This window comes from Ranitomeya imitator, chromosome 8 (genome assembly GCF_032444005.1).
Source record: "Ranitomeya imitator isolate aRanImi1 chromosome 8, aRanImi1.pri, whole genome shotgun sequence".
Lineage (NCBI taxonomy): Eukaryota > Metazoa > Chordata > Amphibia > Anura > Dendrobatidae > Ranitomeya > Ranitomeya imitator.
In genome coordinates this window covers 19,868,224-19,887,693 of record NC_091289.1, presented here as the reverse complement: position 1 = coordinate 19,887,693, position 19,470 = coordinate 19,868,224, and the positions used below count along the sequence as shown (strand labels likewise).

The 19,470-nt window shown below is 40.9% G+C and overlaps 1 protein-coding gene across 7 annotated transcripts in view; it reads left to right on the top strand.

The window, feature by feature from the left end:
- The window catches only part of MITF (melanocyte inducing transcription factor), a 216,138-nt gene that overhangs the window by 163,876 nt on the left and 32,792 nt on the right, over positions 1–19,470 (top strand). For 5 of the 7 annotated variants that reach the window (XM_069736512.1, XM_069736509.1, XM_069736510.1 and 2 more), the window contains exon 3: positions 17,325–17,537. In XM_069736512.1, coding sequence (XP_069592613.1) covers positions 17,325–17,537 — 213 coding nt within the window. Of the gene's footprint in view, positions 1–15,967; positions 16,099–17,324; positions 17,538–19,470 lie in introns of those variants that run through there. The other 2 variants (XM_069736515.1, XM_069736514.1) reach the window with 2 other exon arrangements.

Below are 19,470 nucleotides of genomic sequence, written 5' to 3'. Positions count from 1 at the left end.
ATGGAATATAGGCTGAACTGGATGAACAAATGTCTTTTTTCGGCCTTACGAACTATGTTACTATGTTATCTTTAAGCCATATAATGTGATCTGTACCTATACAAGGCCCCCTGGGTTGCATCCACAGAGTGACTGCTTGTTGGTGGAGTAAGTTGGCAAAGAAAAGTCAGAATGTTGGGTCAGTTACAAGAGTTGATGATCGGGAATAAAATCTCAAGGCAGGAGGATAGTCTAAACACAAATCGAGGTCAAGGACGGCATGAACAAATCAGAGCAATGCAACTGGAGAGAGCAAGAACAAGCATGATCTACAACTGGCAACTAGAAATAGTCTCCTATGGGTTTAAGTAGTGTGTAGCCCGGCCCAAGGCAAGCAGGGAGCTAATGAGATGACAATGTTGGAATTAACCCACAGGCTCCCTGCCTGGATGGAACCATAAGTCTCAGAAACAAGTGTGCCATTCTTATATAGGGACTTTTATGAATCCCGATTTTCTTGTCAAGCATTTTTAAAGACACAAAACTGAGGAAAACTTTTGAAAAACGTTTTATATTTCCTCTTTTTGCGGAAGAGTGGGGAGTCCATTTCCTGAGCCCCCCACGATCTCTCAAGAGAAGGCTCAGGAATGGTCTTTTGAGTGATCAGTGGGGGACTCTCGACCCTGACCGCTATGGATCTACAGGGGAATTAAATGGCCTCCAAAAAAAAACACAAACATTTTCAAAAGTTTAGTTGCTTCCTAATCTCCGCTGTCTATGAACCGACCCACGTTATCACAGAAACACTAAGATGTTTCCCTTTACATAGAAGGATGAGTGATAATTTCGGAATAATTATACATTATGTTTTGGTGGAGTTACTTGAACCTAGGTTACAACAATGCGTCCATTTTCTGCCCCCTGTGGAGCCCTGCGGGAATCTCGGAGGCTTTACGAAAACAATCTGGCTATTTTATCATGGCAGTAAAAAAGTATTTTTGCCTCTGAATAGAGCGCTTTCAATAGTTTTAACCTTTTTGTTAAAAGGGCAGATCCCATGGCATAGAATCTCAGATACTGGATTGTGCTAGACATTCTTAGCATATACCTAACCTTTACTTAGGGCCATAGATCACGTGGGCATTAGAATAGATTTCACCATCATTTTTCGAAAAGCTACATTATGGAGCTGAACTGTAATTCCACACACACGCCATGAGCAATGGTGGCACTGTTTTGGGGGGAAAAAAATCAGCCATGTTTTTTTTCCCATCCCATAAAAGTGGGAAATGCAGTTACAATCCAGTAAGGCTGGTTTCACATTTGCATTTTTTGCTGCTGCGTTTTAGCGCAAAAAAACGCATGCGTTTTTTTCCCTATACTTAACATTAAAAAACGCATGCGATTTTTGGCATGCGTTTTGCCGCCGCATGCGTCTTTCTATGCATGCCTTGTGTTGCAGAAATGCAGCATGTAGTAATTTCTAGCGGCGTTTTTTGCGGCAAAAAAACGTATTGCTGTCTATGTAAACGCATGCGTTTTTAAGCACATGCGTTTGCATGCGTTTTTAAACGCATGCGTTTTAATAGAAAAACACAAGAATACACACTGATAAGCCAACCCCCAACCCTAACCCTAACCATAAGGGATCCTAACCCTAACCCTAAGGGATCCTAACCCTAAGGGTTAGGATCCCTTAGGGTTAGGATCCCTTAGGGTTAGGGTTAGGATCCCTTAGGGTTAGGATCCCTTAGGGTTAGGGTTAAGATCCCTTAGGGTTAGGATCCCTTAGGGTTAGGGTTAAGGTTTGGGTTAGGGTTAGGGTTAGGATCCCTAGGGTTACTAGGGGTCCTAACCCTAACCCTAGCTATTTCTGTTTTTAGTGGGTTTTATTGTTGATTTTGATGATTGGCAGCTGTCACACACTTCTCATCATGCGTTTCAAAAGCGCAAACGCAGGAAAAAACGCATGTAAACCCGTCAAAACGCCGCGTTTGTATTAAAGCATGCAAAAACGCATGCGTCTAAAAAACGCAGCGTTTAAATGCGTTTTTTCACCAAATGCGTTTGCGTTTAAAATGCTGCGTTTTTAAATGCAAATGTGAAACCAGCCTTACAAAGATGGCATCAGTGGTCAGGTGATGCATAGGAAAAAAAGTTGGTCCTATACTAAAAGTCAAAATAGAGTCTCTTTATTTGGCAGAATTAGGCACCACTGTGACTTGGCCCAGCACTTTACCTCCATCACCCATTATGACCATCAATTTTTTTTCTTTTCATTTTTTGGGGCTTTTTAAAAAGGAAATGTCCCCAGATTGCAAAATACATTAAAAATAAAGAAATAAAATAAATTAGTAATAATAAAAAAAATCAATCTCAATCAATAGTCAAATCTTTTATGAAACTTTATAATCTGGCATGTATTTTCTCCAGTATCTGTGGCAGAAATTGGTTTCCGCTGACAATTTGCAGTTTCAATTGATGCAGACGCGATACCCATGGCAGTTTTTGGATAGAGTCCAACCAGAAACTGGTTTAATATGTGACATATTGCGGGAAAACATAAACAACACAGCTCGTTTCAGCCATGAAAATGCATATTTTCCGCACCAAAATCCATGGGTGAAAACTCCTTTTGAACGTAACCTTATTGTGTAAAAGTACAAAAAAAAATTTAAAAAAAATTAAAAAAAAACTCCATATTTTTACAGACAACAAAGTTACCATAACTTTTTTTTTTGCTGCAGAAAAAGCAGGGCCAAAAAGTAAAAATGGTAAATGTTTTTTTTAAAATATTTTGCATCCCGCATAAAGAAAAGATAATAAAAAGTGATTAATAAATTGTATGTATCCCACGATGTGCTGCAGAAAAATCACAACCGTCACCATCATCTCGGTTCTCTTATTAGTTTGGTAGTTTTCCTGTATGCTGTGATACAGAAGTATTGCAGTATATAGAATAAATAATCATAAGATCAAGTTGCTTAGGGGGAAGTAAAAAAAAGTTTAAAAAAAAAGAAAAAAAAAAGTATAATAAATATTTTAAAAAATAAATATAAAACTTTGATTCACGCCATTACTCCCCCTCTCTACCAAGTTCTAGAAAAACTAAATAAATAAAAAATAAATATATTCGGTATCATTGTGTGTGTAAAAGTACATAAAGTTTTTTTAAACCATTTTTTGTTTGATGCATTTACCCCCCAAAAACGTTGCAATCAAAGTCACATGTACCCCAAAATGATATCAATAAAAATGTCAGCTTATCACGCAAAAATCAAGCCGCCACTATTACTGGAAATATATTTAAAAAAAGTTACAGGTCTCAGAAAATGGTGATACAGACCAAATTTTTTTTTACAAAGTTCTGAATTAAATAAAAAAAACAACAACTAAATAATAAAAAAAAAATCATGCCAGTTTGGGATCGCCTGATCTGGAAAATCATGATATCAAATCATTTTTCCTGTACGATGAACGCATAAAAAATGACGAAATAATGAGTGTTTTTTTTTAATCATTTGACCCCATTTGGAATCTTTTTTTTGCGTTTATGTGATAAAAATGAACTGTGTCATTCGAAAATACATTAATCCCATATACAACACTCGTGTAGATGTGTCGGAGGAAGAATAAAAAAGAAAGTTCTGACTCTTGGAAGAAGCAGAGGGAAAAAAAGAGAAAAAACAGATAATTGCTAGTGATGGAAAGGTTAAGGGGTAAAATGAAACGTGCGGTACTAGGGGGTAGTTCTGTGTCTTAGGGGGGTTTATGGAGCTCTGTGCCTATCCATAGCTATAGCGATGAACATGTATCAGAAACATTACAGAATGTTAGATCTAAAAGCGACATGATCGTAAAAAGTGGAGATTTTATTCCAGGAGTTGCAGGGATTTTTTCTGGCCAGGTGCTGGCGGCAGGGACAGTTTTAGACAAAGTGGGGCCGTGGGCAAAAGTTTAAAGTGGGGTCCTAAATGCTGCTATATTGCACCATCACACTGAAACATTTTGGTTGCATTTACTTATGCTGAGTTCAGGCTGTTAATCAAGCTTAATAGACAATATTGAAGTCGTTCAGCGCTTGTTTCTCGGCTTCTTTACACCGAATAACAAAAAATGATAAACAATTCAATCACTCTATGAATAGGCAGCATTATGCTCATTTAGTATAATGCGCCCCATAGTCTTCCTCATAGTATAATGCACAGCCCATAGTCCTCCACATAGTATAATGCACAGCCCATAGTCCTCCCCATAGACCTTCCTGTAGTATAATGTGCCCCATAATCCTCCATATAGTATAATACACTCCCCATAGTCCTCCATATATAATGCACACCCTATACAGTACAATGCATCCTGCAGCCCTACATATAATATAATGTACCCCATAGTCCTTCATATAGCGTAATGCACCCTATAGTCCTCCATATTCTATAATGCACCCACATAGCCCTCCATATAGTACAGTGCATTCCCCACAGTCCTCCATATAGTATAATGCATTCACCATAGTCCTCCTTATAGTATAATACACTCCCCATAGTTCTCCATATAGTATATTGCATACACCAAGACCTCCATACAGTATAATGCACCTCATAGTGCTCCTCATAGTATAATGCACAGCCCATAGTCCTCCACATAGTATAATGCACAGCCCATAGTCCTCCCCATAGACCTTCCTGTAGTATAATGTGCTCCATAATCCTCCATATAGTATAATACACTCCCCATAGTCCTCCATATATAATGCACACCCTATACAGTACAATGCATCCCGCAGTCTTCTATAATGTATAATACACCCCCATAGTTCTCCATATAGTACAATGCACGCCATAGCCCTACATATAATATAATGTACCCCATAGTCCTCCATATAGTGTAATGCACCCTATAGTCCTCCATAGTCTATAATGCACCCACATAGCCCTCCATATAGTACAGTGCATTCCCCACAGTCCTCCATATAGTATAATGCATTCACCATAGTCCTCCTTATAGTATAATACACTCCCCATAGTTCTCCATATAGTATATTGCACACACCAAGACCTCCATACAGTATAATGCACCTCATAGTGCTCCATATTGTATAATGCACTACCCATAGTATAATGTACCCCATAGTCCTTCATATAGTATAATTTACTTCCCATAGTTCTCAATATAGTATAATACACCTCATAGTCCTCGATACAGTATAACACATACACGATATAGTACACATAGTATAATGCACTCCCCAAAGTCCTCGATAGAGTATAATGCAGCCTCCACATAGTAAATATAGTATAATACACAGCCTATAGTCCTTGATAGAGTATAATGCAGCCCCCATAGAGTACATATAGTATAATGCACTCCCCAGAGTCCTTAACAGAGTACTATGCAGCCCCCATATAGTATAATGCAGCTGCTGTATAATATAAAGCAGCCCCCATATTGTATAATACAGCCTCTATATAGTATAATGCACACCCCCATAGTCCTTCAGTATTATGGCCAATATTCACCTCTCCCCCTTCCTCCGCTGCTCCGGTATCTGTAGCTCGTCTTCTCAGCAGCTCCATTGCCCGACGCAGAGGGGGAATGATGGGAGAGGGAGCATCACGCTTTCAACTTTATCGGTATCTATGATGCTGATATAGTTAAATGTGCGATTTTGGGCATGGGTGAGGCCCAGAGCTAGCGCTGGCATTGGGTCCTGCTGACTCACGGGCCCCATATGGGTCTGGTGCTTTTAGCGACACGCCACTAGTTGTGGGCCCCTGTAGGAGTGGGGACTCTTGGCAAATGCCTAGTTTTCCTCACCCTAACGCTGGCCCTGACTGGCGGAGGATTAATGAAAAAGATATAATCAGCAGGTCTTATTTCCTGTGACAGGCTGTGCAGCTCTGGGGTATAATACAGGATGTAACTCAGGATCAGTAATGTAATGTATGTACACAGTGACTGTACCAGCAGAATAGTGAGTGCAGCTCTGGGGTATAATACAGGATGTAACTCAGGATCAGTAATGTAATGTATGTACACAGTGACTGTACCAGCAGAATAGTGAGTGCAGCTCTGGAGTATAATACAGGATGTAACTCAGGATCAGTAATGTAATGTATGTACACAGTGACTGCACCAGCAGAATAGTGAGTGCAGGTCTGGGGTATAATACAGGATGTAACTCAGGATCAGTAATGTAATGTATGTACACAGTGACTGCACCAGCAGAATAGTGAATGCAGCTCTGGGGTATAATATAGGATGTAACTGAGGATCAGTAATGTAATGTATGTACACAGTGACTGCACCAGCAGAATAGTGAGTGCAGCTCTGGGGTATAATACAGGATGTAACTCAGGATCAGTAATGTAATGTATGTACACAGTGACTGCACCAACAGAATAGTGAGTGCAGCTCTGGAGTATAATACAGGATGTAACTCAGGATCAGTAATGTTATGTATGCACACAGTGACTGCACCAGCAGAATAGTGAGTGCAGCTCTGGAGTATAATACAGGAGATAACTCAGGATCAGTAATGTAATGTATGCACACAGTGACTGCACCAGCAGAATAGTGAGTGCAGCTCTGGGGTATAATACAGGATGTAACTCAGGATCAGTAATGTAATGTATGTACACAGTGACTGCACCAGCAGAATAGTGAGTGCAGCTCTGGAGTATAATACAGGATGTAACTCAGGATCAGTAATGTAATGTATGTACACAGTGACTGCACCAGTAGAATAGTGAGTGCAGCTCTGGAGTATAATACGGGATGTAACTCAGGACAGTAATGTAATGTATGTACACAGTGACTGCACCAGCAGAATAGTGAGTGCAGCTCTGGAGTATAATACAGGATGTAACTCAGGATCAGTAATGTAATGTATGTACACAGTGACTGCACCAGCAGAATAGTGAGTGCAGCTCTGGAGTATAATACAGGATGTAACTCAGGATCAGTGCAGGATCAGTAATGTAATGTATATACACAGTGACTGCACCAGCAGAATAGTGAGTGCAGCTCTGGGGCATAATACAGGATGTAACTCAGGATCAGTAATGTAATGTATGTACACAGTGACTGCACCAGCAGAATAGTGGGTGCAGCTCTGGGGTATAATACACGATGTAACTCAGGATCAGTAATGTAATGTATGTACACGGTGACTGCACCAGCAGAATAGTGAGTGCAGCTCTGGGGTATAATACAGGATGTAACTCAGGATCAGTAATGTAATGTATGTACACAGTGACTGCACCAGCAGAATAGTGAGTGCAGCTCTGGGGTATAATACAGGATGTAACTCAGGATCAGTAATGTAATGTATGTACACAGTGACTGCACCAGCAGAATAGTGAGTGTAGCTCTGGGGTATAATACAGGATGTAACTCAGGATCAGTAATGTAATGTATGTACACAGTGACTGCACCAGCAGAATAGTGAGTGCAGCTCTGGGGTATAATACAGGATGTAACTCAGGATCAGTAATGTAATGTATGTACAGTGACTGCACCAGCAGAATAGTGAGTGCAGCTCTGGAGAGTAATACAGGATGTAACTCAGGATCAGTAATGTTATGTATGTACACAGTGACTGCACCAGCAGAATAGTGAGTGCAGCTCTGGAGTATAATACAATAAGTAACTTGTGAGCAGTGCAGGATCAGTAATACAATGGAGATATCTATAGGAACTTGACTATTTTGCCCTGCTTCAAGAAGTGCATTTGTGAGGTCAGTCCTTGATGTTGAGGAGAGGTTGGGATCACAATCTCTGGTCCAGTTCTTCACAAATGTTCTAAATGGGGTTGAGGTACGGGATCTATGTTGTCGACTGCCAACAATCTTTCCCAACCATGCCTTTATGGACCTTGTGCACTGGGCACCGTCATGGGGAAATAAAAGGGTCTTCCCTAAACTGCTACATAAACTTGGAGTCTACAATTGTGCAACATGTATTTTGTACTGAAGAAGTAAGATTTCCCTTCACTGGAGGTGAGGGGCCTTGACCAGTCCTTGGTGATGTACGGCTGCATGCAGCTGCTCGGCCATGAAGCTCCCGGTGGCGCGCAGTATTTGTGCTGATAATTCCAGGGGAGGTCTGGACTCTGCAGTTATGGGGTCAGCAGAGCGGTTGTGACTTTTCTGTCCTCTGCTCCTCAGCATTCGGCCCCCTGTTCTCTAAGGCTACGGGGTCTCCACTTCGTGGCCGAGTTGCTGCGGCTCCTTCCACTTCTCAATAATATCACTCACAGGTGATGTTGGAAAGATTTAGGAGGAAGAAATGTCATGGATGGACTTGTTACCCCGGTGGCTCGTGGCTGGTGTCAGTGTCTGCCCCATTTACCAATCTGACATGTTAGTATAGACAGATGGCATGGCGGGGGTAAGAGATTATACCCAAGGGGAATGGGACCGATTGAAAAGCCTGCATCATTCAGTGATTAATACTTGGGTCCCACCACTTTTGTCCGTATAACGTTTCTTCAATATGTATCGTTTAACTAAAAATCCAAATGTTGAAATATTTTAAACTTTTTCTCAAAATCCCATGATATTGCAATCTTTGACATAACAAAAACTTCCATTCACTCAGGAGACGGGACTAGAAAAATAAGTTATTTTTAAATGATAAACTCAAAGACCTACGGCAATTCAGAGACAACAAATGTCTATTCTGTCCCGGAGCCGAATGAATGTCCTCTGTAAATCTGTGGTATGCTCATCCCCCTCGGTCCCAGCTCCATTATTCCAACATCATAAACTTATTCGTGGGTTGATCAATCAATTACTGTGAAAATATAGACGATGTTCCCGGAACACGACCCGTTGGACCCTCTATGGCTTATATGAAAGATGTGTCCGTGCCCATTAATTATAATAAAAATATAATATCTTCTATCGTCCTGCCACAATACTTTCATTGAAAATTTTACAATTATTGGGGTAGAAATAAATAGTTATGTAGTCACGTCGTTTTTATGTTTTGGGACATTGTTGAGGAAATTTCGGGCATGCTTGACAACTTTCTGAAATTGGCATCAGAGGTGGAAGAGTTTTGTGGTCTATGGGGCAAATCATTGGATATTTTCAGACCTACTCTGCCCCTAGTCTGCTCCCACAATGTGCACCCTCTAAACACTTTGCACCCTTCCTGCATAAAATGCCAATTCAGAACAAACCTTTCGGAATCATTATGGGAAGGTTTTGGTGTGACCCGGCAGATTTGTCAACTCCTCCACGAGTCTGGGAGATCTCTCCTTTTTTGCAGGAGTTGTACCCTTAGAGTTAATTAGTCGCAGTTAGACCATGACAGAGATGAGCTAGAAGACCACGGAGTCTGATTTCACATGCTCCTGCACTGATTAGAAGCACTTCACCATCATATTAAACAGTGCAGGTTTCTTCTAGCAGTGCAGGGGTTAATCTTTTCAGTTGAGAACTCCTGGAGCTTTCCTGCTTTGATGCTCTCAGCTGTTCAGTGTTGACCACTCCATTCAGCTATATATACTCGCTTCCGCCAATCAGGGATTGTCAGTGTTAGTTTCATACTGCCTGGTGCAGGAGTAGGGGGTGTTGGTTGTTTTTGGAGGCATTTGATGTGATGCTTGGTGATTTGTCTATGTACATACCTTCATCCTCTACTATTTGGTTTTTCCTTCCTTTATTTCTCGGTGTGCCACTCTGTTGTTTGTGAGTGCATATTTGCATGATTGGTATTTTCATTTATCCCTGTACATCTTTCCTTGTTAATATGGATTGTTTATTCTCATACACTACAACTCCCCACTTTCCTGAGTGGGGGAAGGGACAGATAATGGCTGATTAAGGAGCTCAGCAAGGCACGTGATCCCAGCGTCTTCACCATCGAAAGTAATGCTTGTAGAAGGGTTTGCTAGGGTGCTCCTAGATTTAGGGATAGGGAAGGAGCCCCTAGCCTCAGGATATTCAACAGTGCCATGACATAAACTTTGCAGTAAATGTGATAAACTGGGATGCCATACTGATTATGTCAATTCAGCATCCATTTTTGTACACACCTATTGAGTCCTATGTGCATTCTGCATTATTTTTTTTTACAATCGCTTCAGAAGGAAAAATGCTCATCTGAACTAGTTCATTCACTTACATTGGTCTGTGTGCCATGTGTGCGCCATATTGCTGTGTTGGGAAATGCACCGTGTGGGCAATCTACTGTGGGGGAATGCATGGTGGGAGAATCATATTGTGTGGGGGAATGCACTGTGGGGTCATCATACTGTGTCGTGAATGCACTGTGGGGGAATCATACAGTGTGGGGGAATGCACGGTGGGGGAATCATACTGTGTGGGGGAATGCACTGTGGGGTCATCATATTGTGTCGGGAATGCACTGTGGGGTCATCATACTGTGTGGGGGAATGCACTGTTGGGTCATCATATTGTGTGGGGGAATGCACTGTTGGGTCATCATACTGTGTGGGGGAATGCACTGTGGGGTCATCATACTGTGGGAGAATGCACTGTGGGGTCATCATACTGTGTGGGGGAATGCACTGTGGGGTCATCATATTGTGTAGGGGAATGCACTGTGGGGTCATCATACTGTGTGGGGGAATGCACTGTGGGGTCATCATACTGTGTGGGGGAATGCACTGTGGGGTCATCATACTGTGTGGGGGAATGCACTGTGGGGTCATCATACTGTGTGGGGGAATGCACTGTTGGGTCATCATACTGTGTGGGGGAATGCACTGTGGGGTCATCATACTGTGTGGGAGAATGCACTGTGGGATCATCATATTGTGTGGGGGAATGCACTGTGGGGTCATCATACTGTGTGAGGGAATGCACTGTGGGGTCATCATATTGTGTGGGGGAATGCACTGTAGGGTCATCATACTGTGGGGGAATGCACTGTGGGGTCATCATACTGTGTGGGGGGATGCACTGTGAGGTCATCATACTGTGTGGGGGAATGCACCGTGGGGTCATCATACTGTGGGAGAATGCACTGTGGGGTCATCATACTGTGTGGGGGAATGCACTGTGGGGTCATACTGTGAGGGGGAATGCACTGTGGGGTAATCATACTGTGTGGGGGAATGCACTGTTGGGTCATCATACTGTGTGGGGGAATGCACTGTGGGGTCATCATACTGTGTGGGAGAATGCACTGTGGGGTCATCATATTGTGTGGGGGAATGCACTGTGGGGTCATCATATTGTGTGGGGGAATGCACTGTGGGGTCATTATACTGTGTGGGGGAATGCACTATGGGGTCATCATATTGTGTAGGGGAATGCACTGTGGGGTCATCATACTGTGTGGGGGAATGCACTGTGGGGTCATCATACTGTGTGGGGGAATGCACTGTTGGGTCATCATACTGTGTGGGGGAATGCACTGTGGGGTCATCATACTGTGTGGGGGAATGCACTGTGGGGTCATCATACTGTGTGGGGGAATGCACTGTGGGGTCATCATACTGTGTGGGGGATGCACTGTGAGGTCATCATACTGTGTGGGGGAATGCACTGTGGGGTCATCATACTGTGAGGGGGAATGCACTGTGGGGTCATCATACTGTGTGGGGGAATGCACTGTGGGGTCATCATACTGTGAGGGGGAATGTACTGTGGGGTCATCATACTGTGTGGGGGAATGCACCGTGGGGACATCATACTCTGTGGGAGAATGCACTGTGGGGTCATCATACTGTGTGGGGGAATGCACTGTGGGGTCATCATACTGTGTGTGGAGTGGGCATTGTGCGTACCTTTATACATATTGCCATGTTCTTTCTTCAAAAGGTAATAGGTGTGCTACTGTCCTTGATTTTGCCATGGATTATGGATAGTTGACAAATTATGGATATTTGATATAGTTGTTGGTTAAGAGTGTAAAGCAAATCTCATTTTACAGCCCCATTAAGAGACGAGACATTCGCACAAACCAGAGCTTTGTCTAAAGCAAATATGCCTGATTAACTGTAAACCCTAGAATTAGTTCTAGCATTGACCATGTAAAGCAGTTAATAAGGTCGGCTACAAGGTGCTTCCGAGAGTACGGATGTTTTGACGTGATCGGTACGAGCTCATCTTTATATCACTCCACTTCCTATGGTTGGCGCTGATATAGGAGAGGTAAAAGATATCACAGCAAACATAGCATGCACGTCCGACCCAACGTGTTCCACCAAGCCTTGCTCCGTATCTCTCCACGGAATCTTCTCGTTCTGTCTCTTGTGTCTCCTTTCATTGACTTGTCCACCGTTGTCTGATTATAAGGAGGCTTTTTGTTTTTTGGCAGACCCTTGTCAAATGCTTCTTTAAAGTTTGTTGACCTAAGGGGTAAGAGGAGGGGTGGGAGACTCTTTGTTACTGAAGACAAGGTTGACCTCCAGATATGGCTCCAGACGGGTTGACTTAAACAACCAAAGGATGAATATGGACATACATGGAGACGATGGGGCTCAAGCTCAAGTTGACCTCAACCCCCTTCCTAATTGCAGTGGTTAACAAAAGAGGCAAGAGTATGCCTCTTAAGGGATGAGATGGGGTGATATGACATAACGCCAAGGAAAATGCCCAAATTTCATTTATGGACGCCCCTTCAACTATATCCGACTATAAGGTTACATTTCTAAAATATAAAGTTCTCTTATGTTTTTGCTATTTTACAGCACAAAGTCATACATCGTGTATACATACAGGGATACAGACAGCATATACTATAGGACCAACAATGTTTATGATTAAAAAAAGGAATGTTTTTGTCCTGGTCTGCAAATACAACCATGGTATATTTCAACAAAGGGTTATTCCCATCTTCATATATGGGTATTGTCGGATTGAGCGTATCAATACAAGAAAGTTAGCAATTTACTGCTTATTAAAATCCTCAACCGTTCTTGAGATATTAACACTTTTATTTGCAGCTTGTTACCTTGGAGACCGACCGCCGCAGCTACACAGCAGAACATGCAAAATGCTTGCAGTCTCTTGACCATTGAGCTAGTTATCACTGTTTTGAAGTTGGCCAGACTCGCCGGAGTGAAAATGACATACTTATCTCGGCCAGATTCTATGCAGTGTCTACAAGCTAGATAGCTGTGGTGGTCGGTCTCCTAGGCAACGAGCTGTAAACAAAAGAAAAGTGTTAATATCTCAAGAACGGCTGAACATTTTAATAAGCAGTACATGGCAAAAGTGGTTTATTTTACAAGCACTATCCAACAATATCCATATAGAAAAAAAGGAATAACCCATTAAATTACTTTATCACTTATGGGGGGGTCTTCTACTTATGTAAGGATGGTCAGAGTAGGGCTAGGATGAATTGCGGCAGTGGCCATTTCAGATCCCATATCACTTATGGGGGTCCTCTGAGGGCTAGGATGCAGTAACCTCTTAATGGCGTAAAGATGCCAAAAGTCACACATTTTTAGCACAATAATGTTGTGACATTTCGAGCAGTTTTATGCCCCCAAATTCTGGGGAAGGCGGCTTAACCCTGCTGTTCTGTTGGTCAAAAATGAACTTCAATATTCTTTAAAATATTCAAGATGCGGCTCTGAAACCCGTGGCCGACCGACCCATCCTCATTTAAGTCAATCAACCACAAGTTTCAGAACCGCATCTTGAACACCCCAAAAAATACCAAAGTTCAAAATAGGTCTCCCCAGACCGAACAGAACAGCAGGGTTAAATAAATGAGGCCAATGCAGTTTCCTTTAAGGAGAACCTGTCACTTGTTATAAATTTATAAAATGTCTAAAAATGTTTTACCTGCCGTTCCCCTGAATCCGGCGATGTTTTTCTTTTGCTCCTGCACCTCTCCGTTCCTGAGATATGGACCCCTATTATCAATTTATACATTTAGTTTTAGCCAAGTGACCGTGGTCCTCAACTCTTCTCTGTGGGCGCCTCCCTGAGGACCACGCCCAGTTGGAAAAAAAATAGACTAGATTTATACACAGAGAAGAAGGGGCCATATCTCCGGAATGAGAGGAGCAGGAACAAAAGTAAAATAGGAACCATTTAGAACAGGCAAAATAAAAGTCCTACATATTTATGGTAAGTAATGGATCAAGTACAAAAAGTCCAGTGATTGCCAAAAATATGATCGGTCAGAATGGAATTTGTTTTTGGACAGGCCATCCAGAGTTTTCTTTTTAACCCATGCATTGACAGCTGTATAGTCACCATTCACTGCCATGGTAGAGGCTTGCCGGGGGCTTAATAATTGCGGCTGCGGGAGTGTGTGACTGCGCCCTTGCGGGAGGGGGGCTCGTCAATGCTGGTGCACATTTCAGCTGGATATGCCTCCGAGGACACACATTTAGGTGAAGTGCACTGTGGCCGGGTCCCTGCACCACAATTCACACTGCCAGCCAATCAGAAGCCAGCAGCCGACGGCGGCTTGTATGTCACTTGCTGCACATGGCAGTGATGTCATAAGCTTCCCGTCGCTTGCACGCTGAAGTCAGTTGCCAGCTTCTACGCCGGCTACAGCAGATGGCGGTGCGCGCGGTAGGAACAGGGGAAGATGAGTGAAATTGTTTTTTTTATTTGTTGAAGAACAGCAGCAGAACCGTGGATGTAAACACTAGGATGAGCCCAGAATGGGGGACAAATATACCAGGATAGGTCCAGGATGGGAGACATATAAACCAGGATGGGTCCAGTATGGGAGACATATATACCAGGATGTGTCCCGGATGGGAGACATATATACCAGGATGGGTCCAGGATGGGAGACATATATACCAGGATGGGTCCCGGATGGGAGACATATATACCAGGATGGGTCCAGGATGGGAGACATATATACCAGGATGGGTCCCGGATGGGAGACATATATACCAGGATGGGTCCAGGATGGGAGACATATATACCAGGATGGGTCCCGGATGGGAGACATATATACCGGGATGGGAGACATATATACCAGGATGGATCCTGGATGGGAGACATATATACCAGGATGGATGACATATATACCAGGATGGGTCCCGGATGGGAGACATATATACCAGGATGGGGCCAGGATAGGAGACATATATACCTGGATGGGTCCAGGATGGGAGACATATATACCAAGATGGATCACATATATACCAGGATGGGTCCTGGATGGGAGACATATATACCAGGATGGGGCCAGGATAGGAGACATATATACCTGGATAGGAGACATATATACCTGGATGGGTTCAGGATGGAGGTCATATATACCAGAATAAGGAACATATATTCCAGGATGGGAGATATATACAACTGGAAGGGGCCTAGGATGAGGGACATTAGTACATAATTGGAGCAAGGGCATCATGTACAGTATGTCTTTATAGGATTTAGAATGCTAAAAGGGCCCATACATCTGACCAACATGCATTGGGGCTGAGGTCCAAATTTTCCATTGGCGCCCATTCACACCACTAACGGTCGCCTAATGTACATGACCACCTTTAGTACTAGACCCATCCTCCCCAATCAGTGGCGAATTGTCTTCCGACCCCAAACCTGGACCACAAATTTACATTGAGTCCTGATACAACTTATCACTTGAGCATATAAATGGTGGAACCGTCCCATAGTAGGAATAAACGGAAACTGTACACGTGTGATGGAAACTTATGCGTAGAAATTTTATTTAAAAAGAAATGGAAAATAGAATGGAAAAAAAAAGAACAACTTTTTAACCTTATGGATTAGAAGGCATGCCTTTGTGTATCAGTAGCACTGGAACAAAAGATGAATAGACGGAACGCCTGGAGCGCTTTGTCAATTTGACTTTGATAACACAGCCTCCTTAAAGAGATCCTTTTATGTTTATGAAAAAGCATGATGTCAAAGTCGTTAAAAAAAAATAGTATCCAAATAAATAGCTACACTGGCATTGCCTCCGAAAAAGCCTCTTGTATGAAGCGTTTGTTTCTTTACACGCGTAACTAATTAGCTGAGCTTATTATAAGCCCTGGACTCCAGTAATGAAGTTTCTTTAGCACACTTTAAAAAAAAAACTTGTTTGTGGTGGTTGTGTAAGGCTGCGCTCCTGAGCCAAAATTAAAGGATTTAGGTTAAAGCTCAAACTAATATGCTGGAAATGCTTGACTACAACCATTACCAGGTGAGATTCCGATTATTTATTTATTTATTATTATTTTATGTATTATTTTTGCTACATTTATATATTTGTTTTTTACAACTTTTTATGTCTTGAATTTGGCATCGTGATAGTATTGAAAGTAAATCTATTGTCTTCATCCTTCATCTTGTGCAACGGACTTTTATCTTTTTAACAGTTCATCAATTTATCGCAAAAAATGTGTAAATTCCGTACGTTTTTTCCTTCTTTAAGTAATTAAACATTTTGAAAATTAATTCTATTCCTTAGTTTTATCAATAGTTCAGTTATTAGCAATTTGGTGCTTTTTCTATGTTTTTGATATATGGTTATTTTATTAATGTATTTTTTTTTTTGTTTTTAATTAGTTTTGTTCGTAGATTTTTAAAAGGAAAAACATTTACCCTAAATTGGCTTTTGACTCCTGGGAAATATCTAGATATTTTTTTTCGATTAGATGCTGTATAAATACTTCACGGTTTTGGTTCAAAAATTGAAAATAAAACCTGCAAATTATAAAAAGCAAAAATGAAAATTTTAAAAACCTTACATACGTTATGTCTTATGAGTAGTATATAATGTAAGGTAAATATAGCCAAGTATTGGACACTCGGAAAAGGTTAAAAAATACACACTTTACTCACTTTCGAAAGTTTTTGAAAATAAGGAAAAGTATTAAGAAATAACTTGTTGCCTGATTATTTACTTATGTATTTAAAAAAAAAAAGAGTGAGTGTAGTTTTAAGGGGATTTGGCCTTATTTGGGGGGGGGGGGGGGGGGGTGGCATTTGGTGCTACCGGTATAATGGTAGCACCAATGTCTTCTGCCATTTTACAAACCTCACAACCCCAAATCTGTTTGTTAATATGACAGCTCAGGATCGGGGCCGGTATCACGGGGATGAATTTTCGTCTATTCGATAGAATGTATTTTTTGGCATATTTTGGTAATAACCCCTGTGATACCCATAGCCATAGTCCATGGCTTTAATGACCTGACTTTTCCAATGTCAAAAATAATTGAAAATATCAATTTTTGGATTTTTAATTTTCCACAAAATTTTTCCAAAAATGTTGCCATTTTTTGTAGTTGACTAGATAACTTTAGGCTGTCTTCACCTAGATCTTACAAAGAAGGGGCCTATGTTCGGGCTTGCCAACTCCTTGCATGTTCTGACGGCCGCGGCTTAATATGAGACCAATAATTCATCCCCATTTTTTTCTTCCAGGTGCAGACTCACCTTGAAAATCCTACGAAATACCACATCCAACAAGCACAAAAGCAACAGGTGCAGCAGTACCTAACGACAGCCAAGCATCCCAACAAAGCACTAAGTCTGCCCTGTCCGAACCAACCTGGGGAGCACATGATGCCGCCGGGGAGCAGCGCACCCAACAGTCCCATGGCCATGCTGACTCTGAGTACAACCTGCGAGAAAGAAGTGAGTATCACTCCTCCGATAGGGTCACTTCTCTTATTACCTGTGCTACTGCTAACATCACAAGTAAAATCTAGCTAAAGGTTTAAAAAAATACTTTCTTGGGCCACATTTTTTATTTGAGTTTTTATTTTCAGACTTTTTCATCCTCTTTTTCCTTCATTCTTATATTTTTTTCTTCCTTCATCTTTTACGTCTTTTTTCTCAGTTCTCCTGTTCCTTATTTCACTTTTTCATTTTTCTTCTTTTCTTCCTCTTCTTTTGCATCCTCCTTCTTTTTTTATATTTTTCTTACTTTTTTCTCCTTCATTTACATTTTCTACTTATTTTTCTACTTCTCATTACTTTATTTCTCACTTTTCTGCCCTTCTTCGTATTTTCCTTCTATCCTCATATTTTATTTCCTCATCTTCCGTTCTCTTTTATTTTCTTCTTATTTTCTTTCTCTTTACTTATTCTTTGTTTTTTTCCTTTTCTTCTTTAATTTTCTTCCCCTTGTTCATTTCTTTTATTCAGTTCCTTATCTTTTATTCTTTTATTACTTTCTCTTGTTTCTTTTCTTATTTATTGCAACTTTCTTTTCCCTCCGTCTTCTTTTACTTTTTCTTCTTCCTAGTTCTTTTCATTATTCTTTTATTTCTTTCTGGCTTTATTTTTTTCTCTGCCTTGTTTTACGCTTTATTCTTCCTCATTCTTTCCCTTTCTTTTCCCTATTATTGCTTTTATCTTTCTCCTCTTCCTTGTTCCCCCTTTCTTTTCCTTCTTTGTTTTTACTTTTTCTTTTCTTTCTTTCTCCTTTCTTGTATTATTTTCTATTCTTGCTTTATTTTTCTCTGTCTTTTACATTTTATTCTTCCTCATTCTTCATTCTATTATTGCTTTTATTTTTCTCGTCTTCCTTGTTCCTCCTTTCTTTTCCTTCTTTTTTTTACTCTTTCTTTTCCTTCTTTCTCCTTTCTTTTATTACTCATACCTTTATATTGTCATTTAGAATTTTCTTTCTATCGCTTCTTCTTCTTCCATTTTATATTTGCACTTCATTAAAAAAAAACTTCTAGAAACTTTTTTTTTTTTTTAATGAAAAATTATGATAAATATTTAAATGATTAGTGTCACAGAATTCCTTTTTAATAATGAGGTGTTCGCACCTTTTTCACTGCAGGTAAATACAAGGGTGTGAGGATGTGACACCCCAGATTAGCTCGATATGCAAATGACTATCCTCTTGCAGAATTTGTAGATGTTGGATATTTGCATACGTGGCTGTGAAATTTGGAGGTCGTATTTAGAAGGAACTGCATTAATGATTGCTATATACAGTGTTGGGACGTCTATAAAAGGTTTCGAGGTCACAGAGCTTCAGATTTCCTTCCTTATCTCATTAACATGTTAAATAGAAAACCTGGAATTAATAAAACTTTACTTTGCGTAACTCTTCGAGGTGTGAACTCCACAAATAGAATCGACCATAAATAAATCCGCTTCAGACGCTAATGATGCAGACGTAAATATACAATCATTGAATTAACCTTTCCGAAAAAAGGAAGATAGCAAATCAAATTTATGTGATTCCACCTAATTAGAGTGTACCCCCAACTTCTAAAACTTTTTTGCTTTATGTCCAAATTTCCTTTTTTTTGGGGGGGGGGGGAGGGGTGATGCAGAGCTCCAAATACTTAGAGATAAAGAAGAAAAAAAAATCACTTTTGAAAACTTTTCATATGTCAGAAGTTTCGGTTAGCGGGAGTCTAGGGCAGCAGCTGGAAAAGCAGAGATGGGCTCAGTTGAGCTGTTTTGGCCCTTGGTTTTTATGATTGTGGGGGGGTCTCATTATTTAGACCATCACTAGTCAAAATGTCTATTCACGATGGGATATCAACATTTTTCCTTATTCTTTAAATATTAAAATTCTTTTTGCTCATATCCACCACTAGGG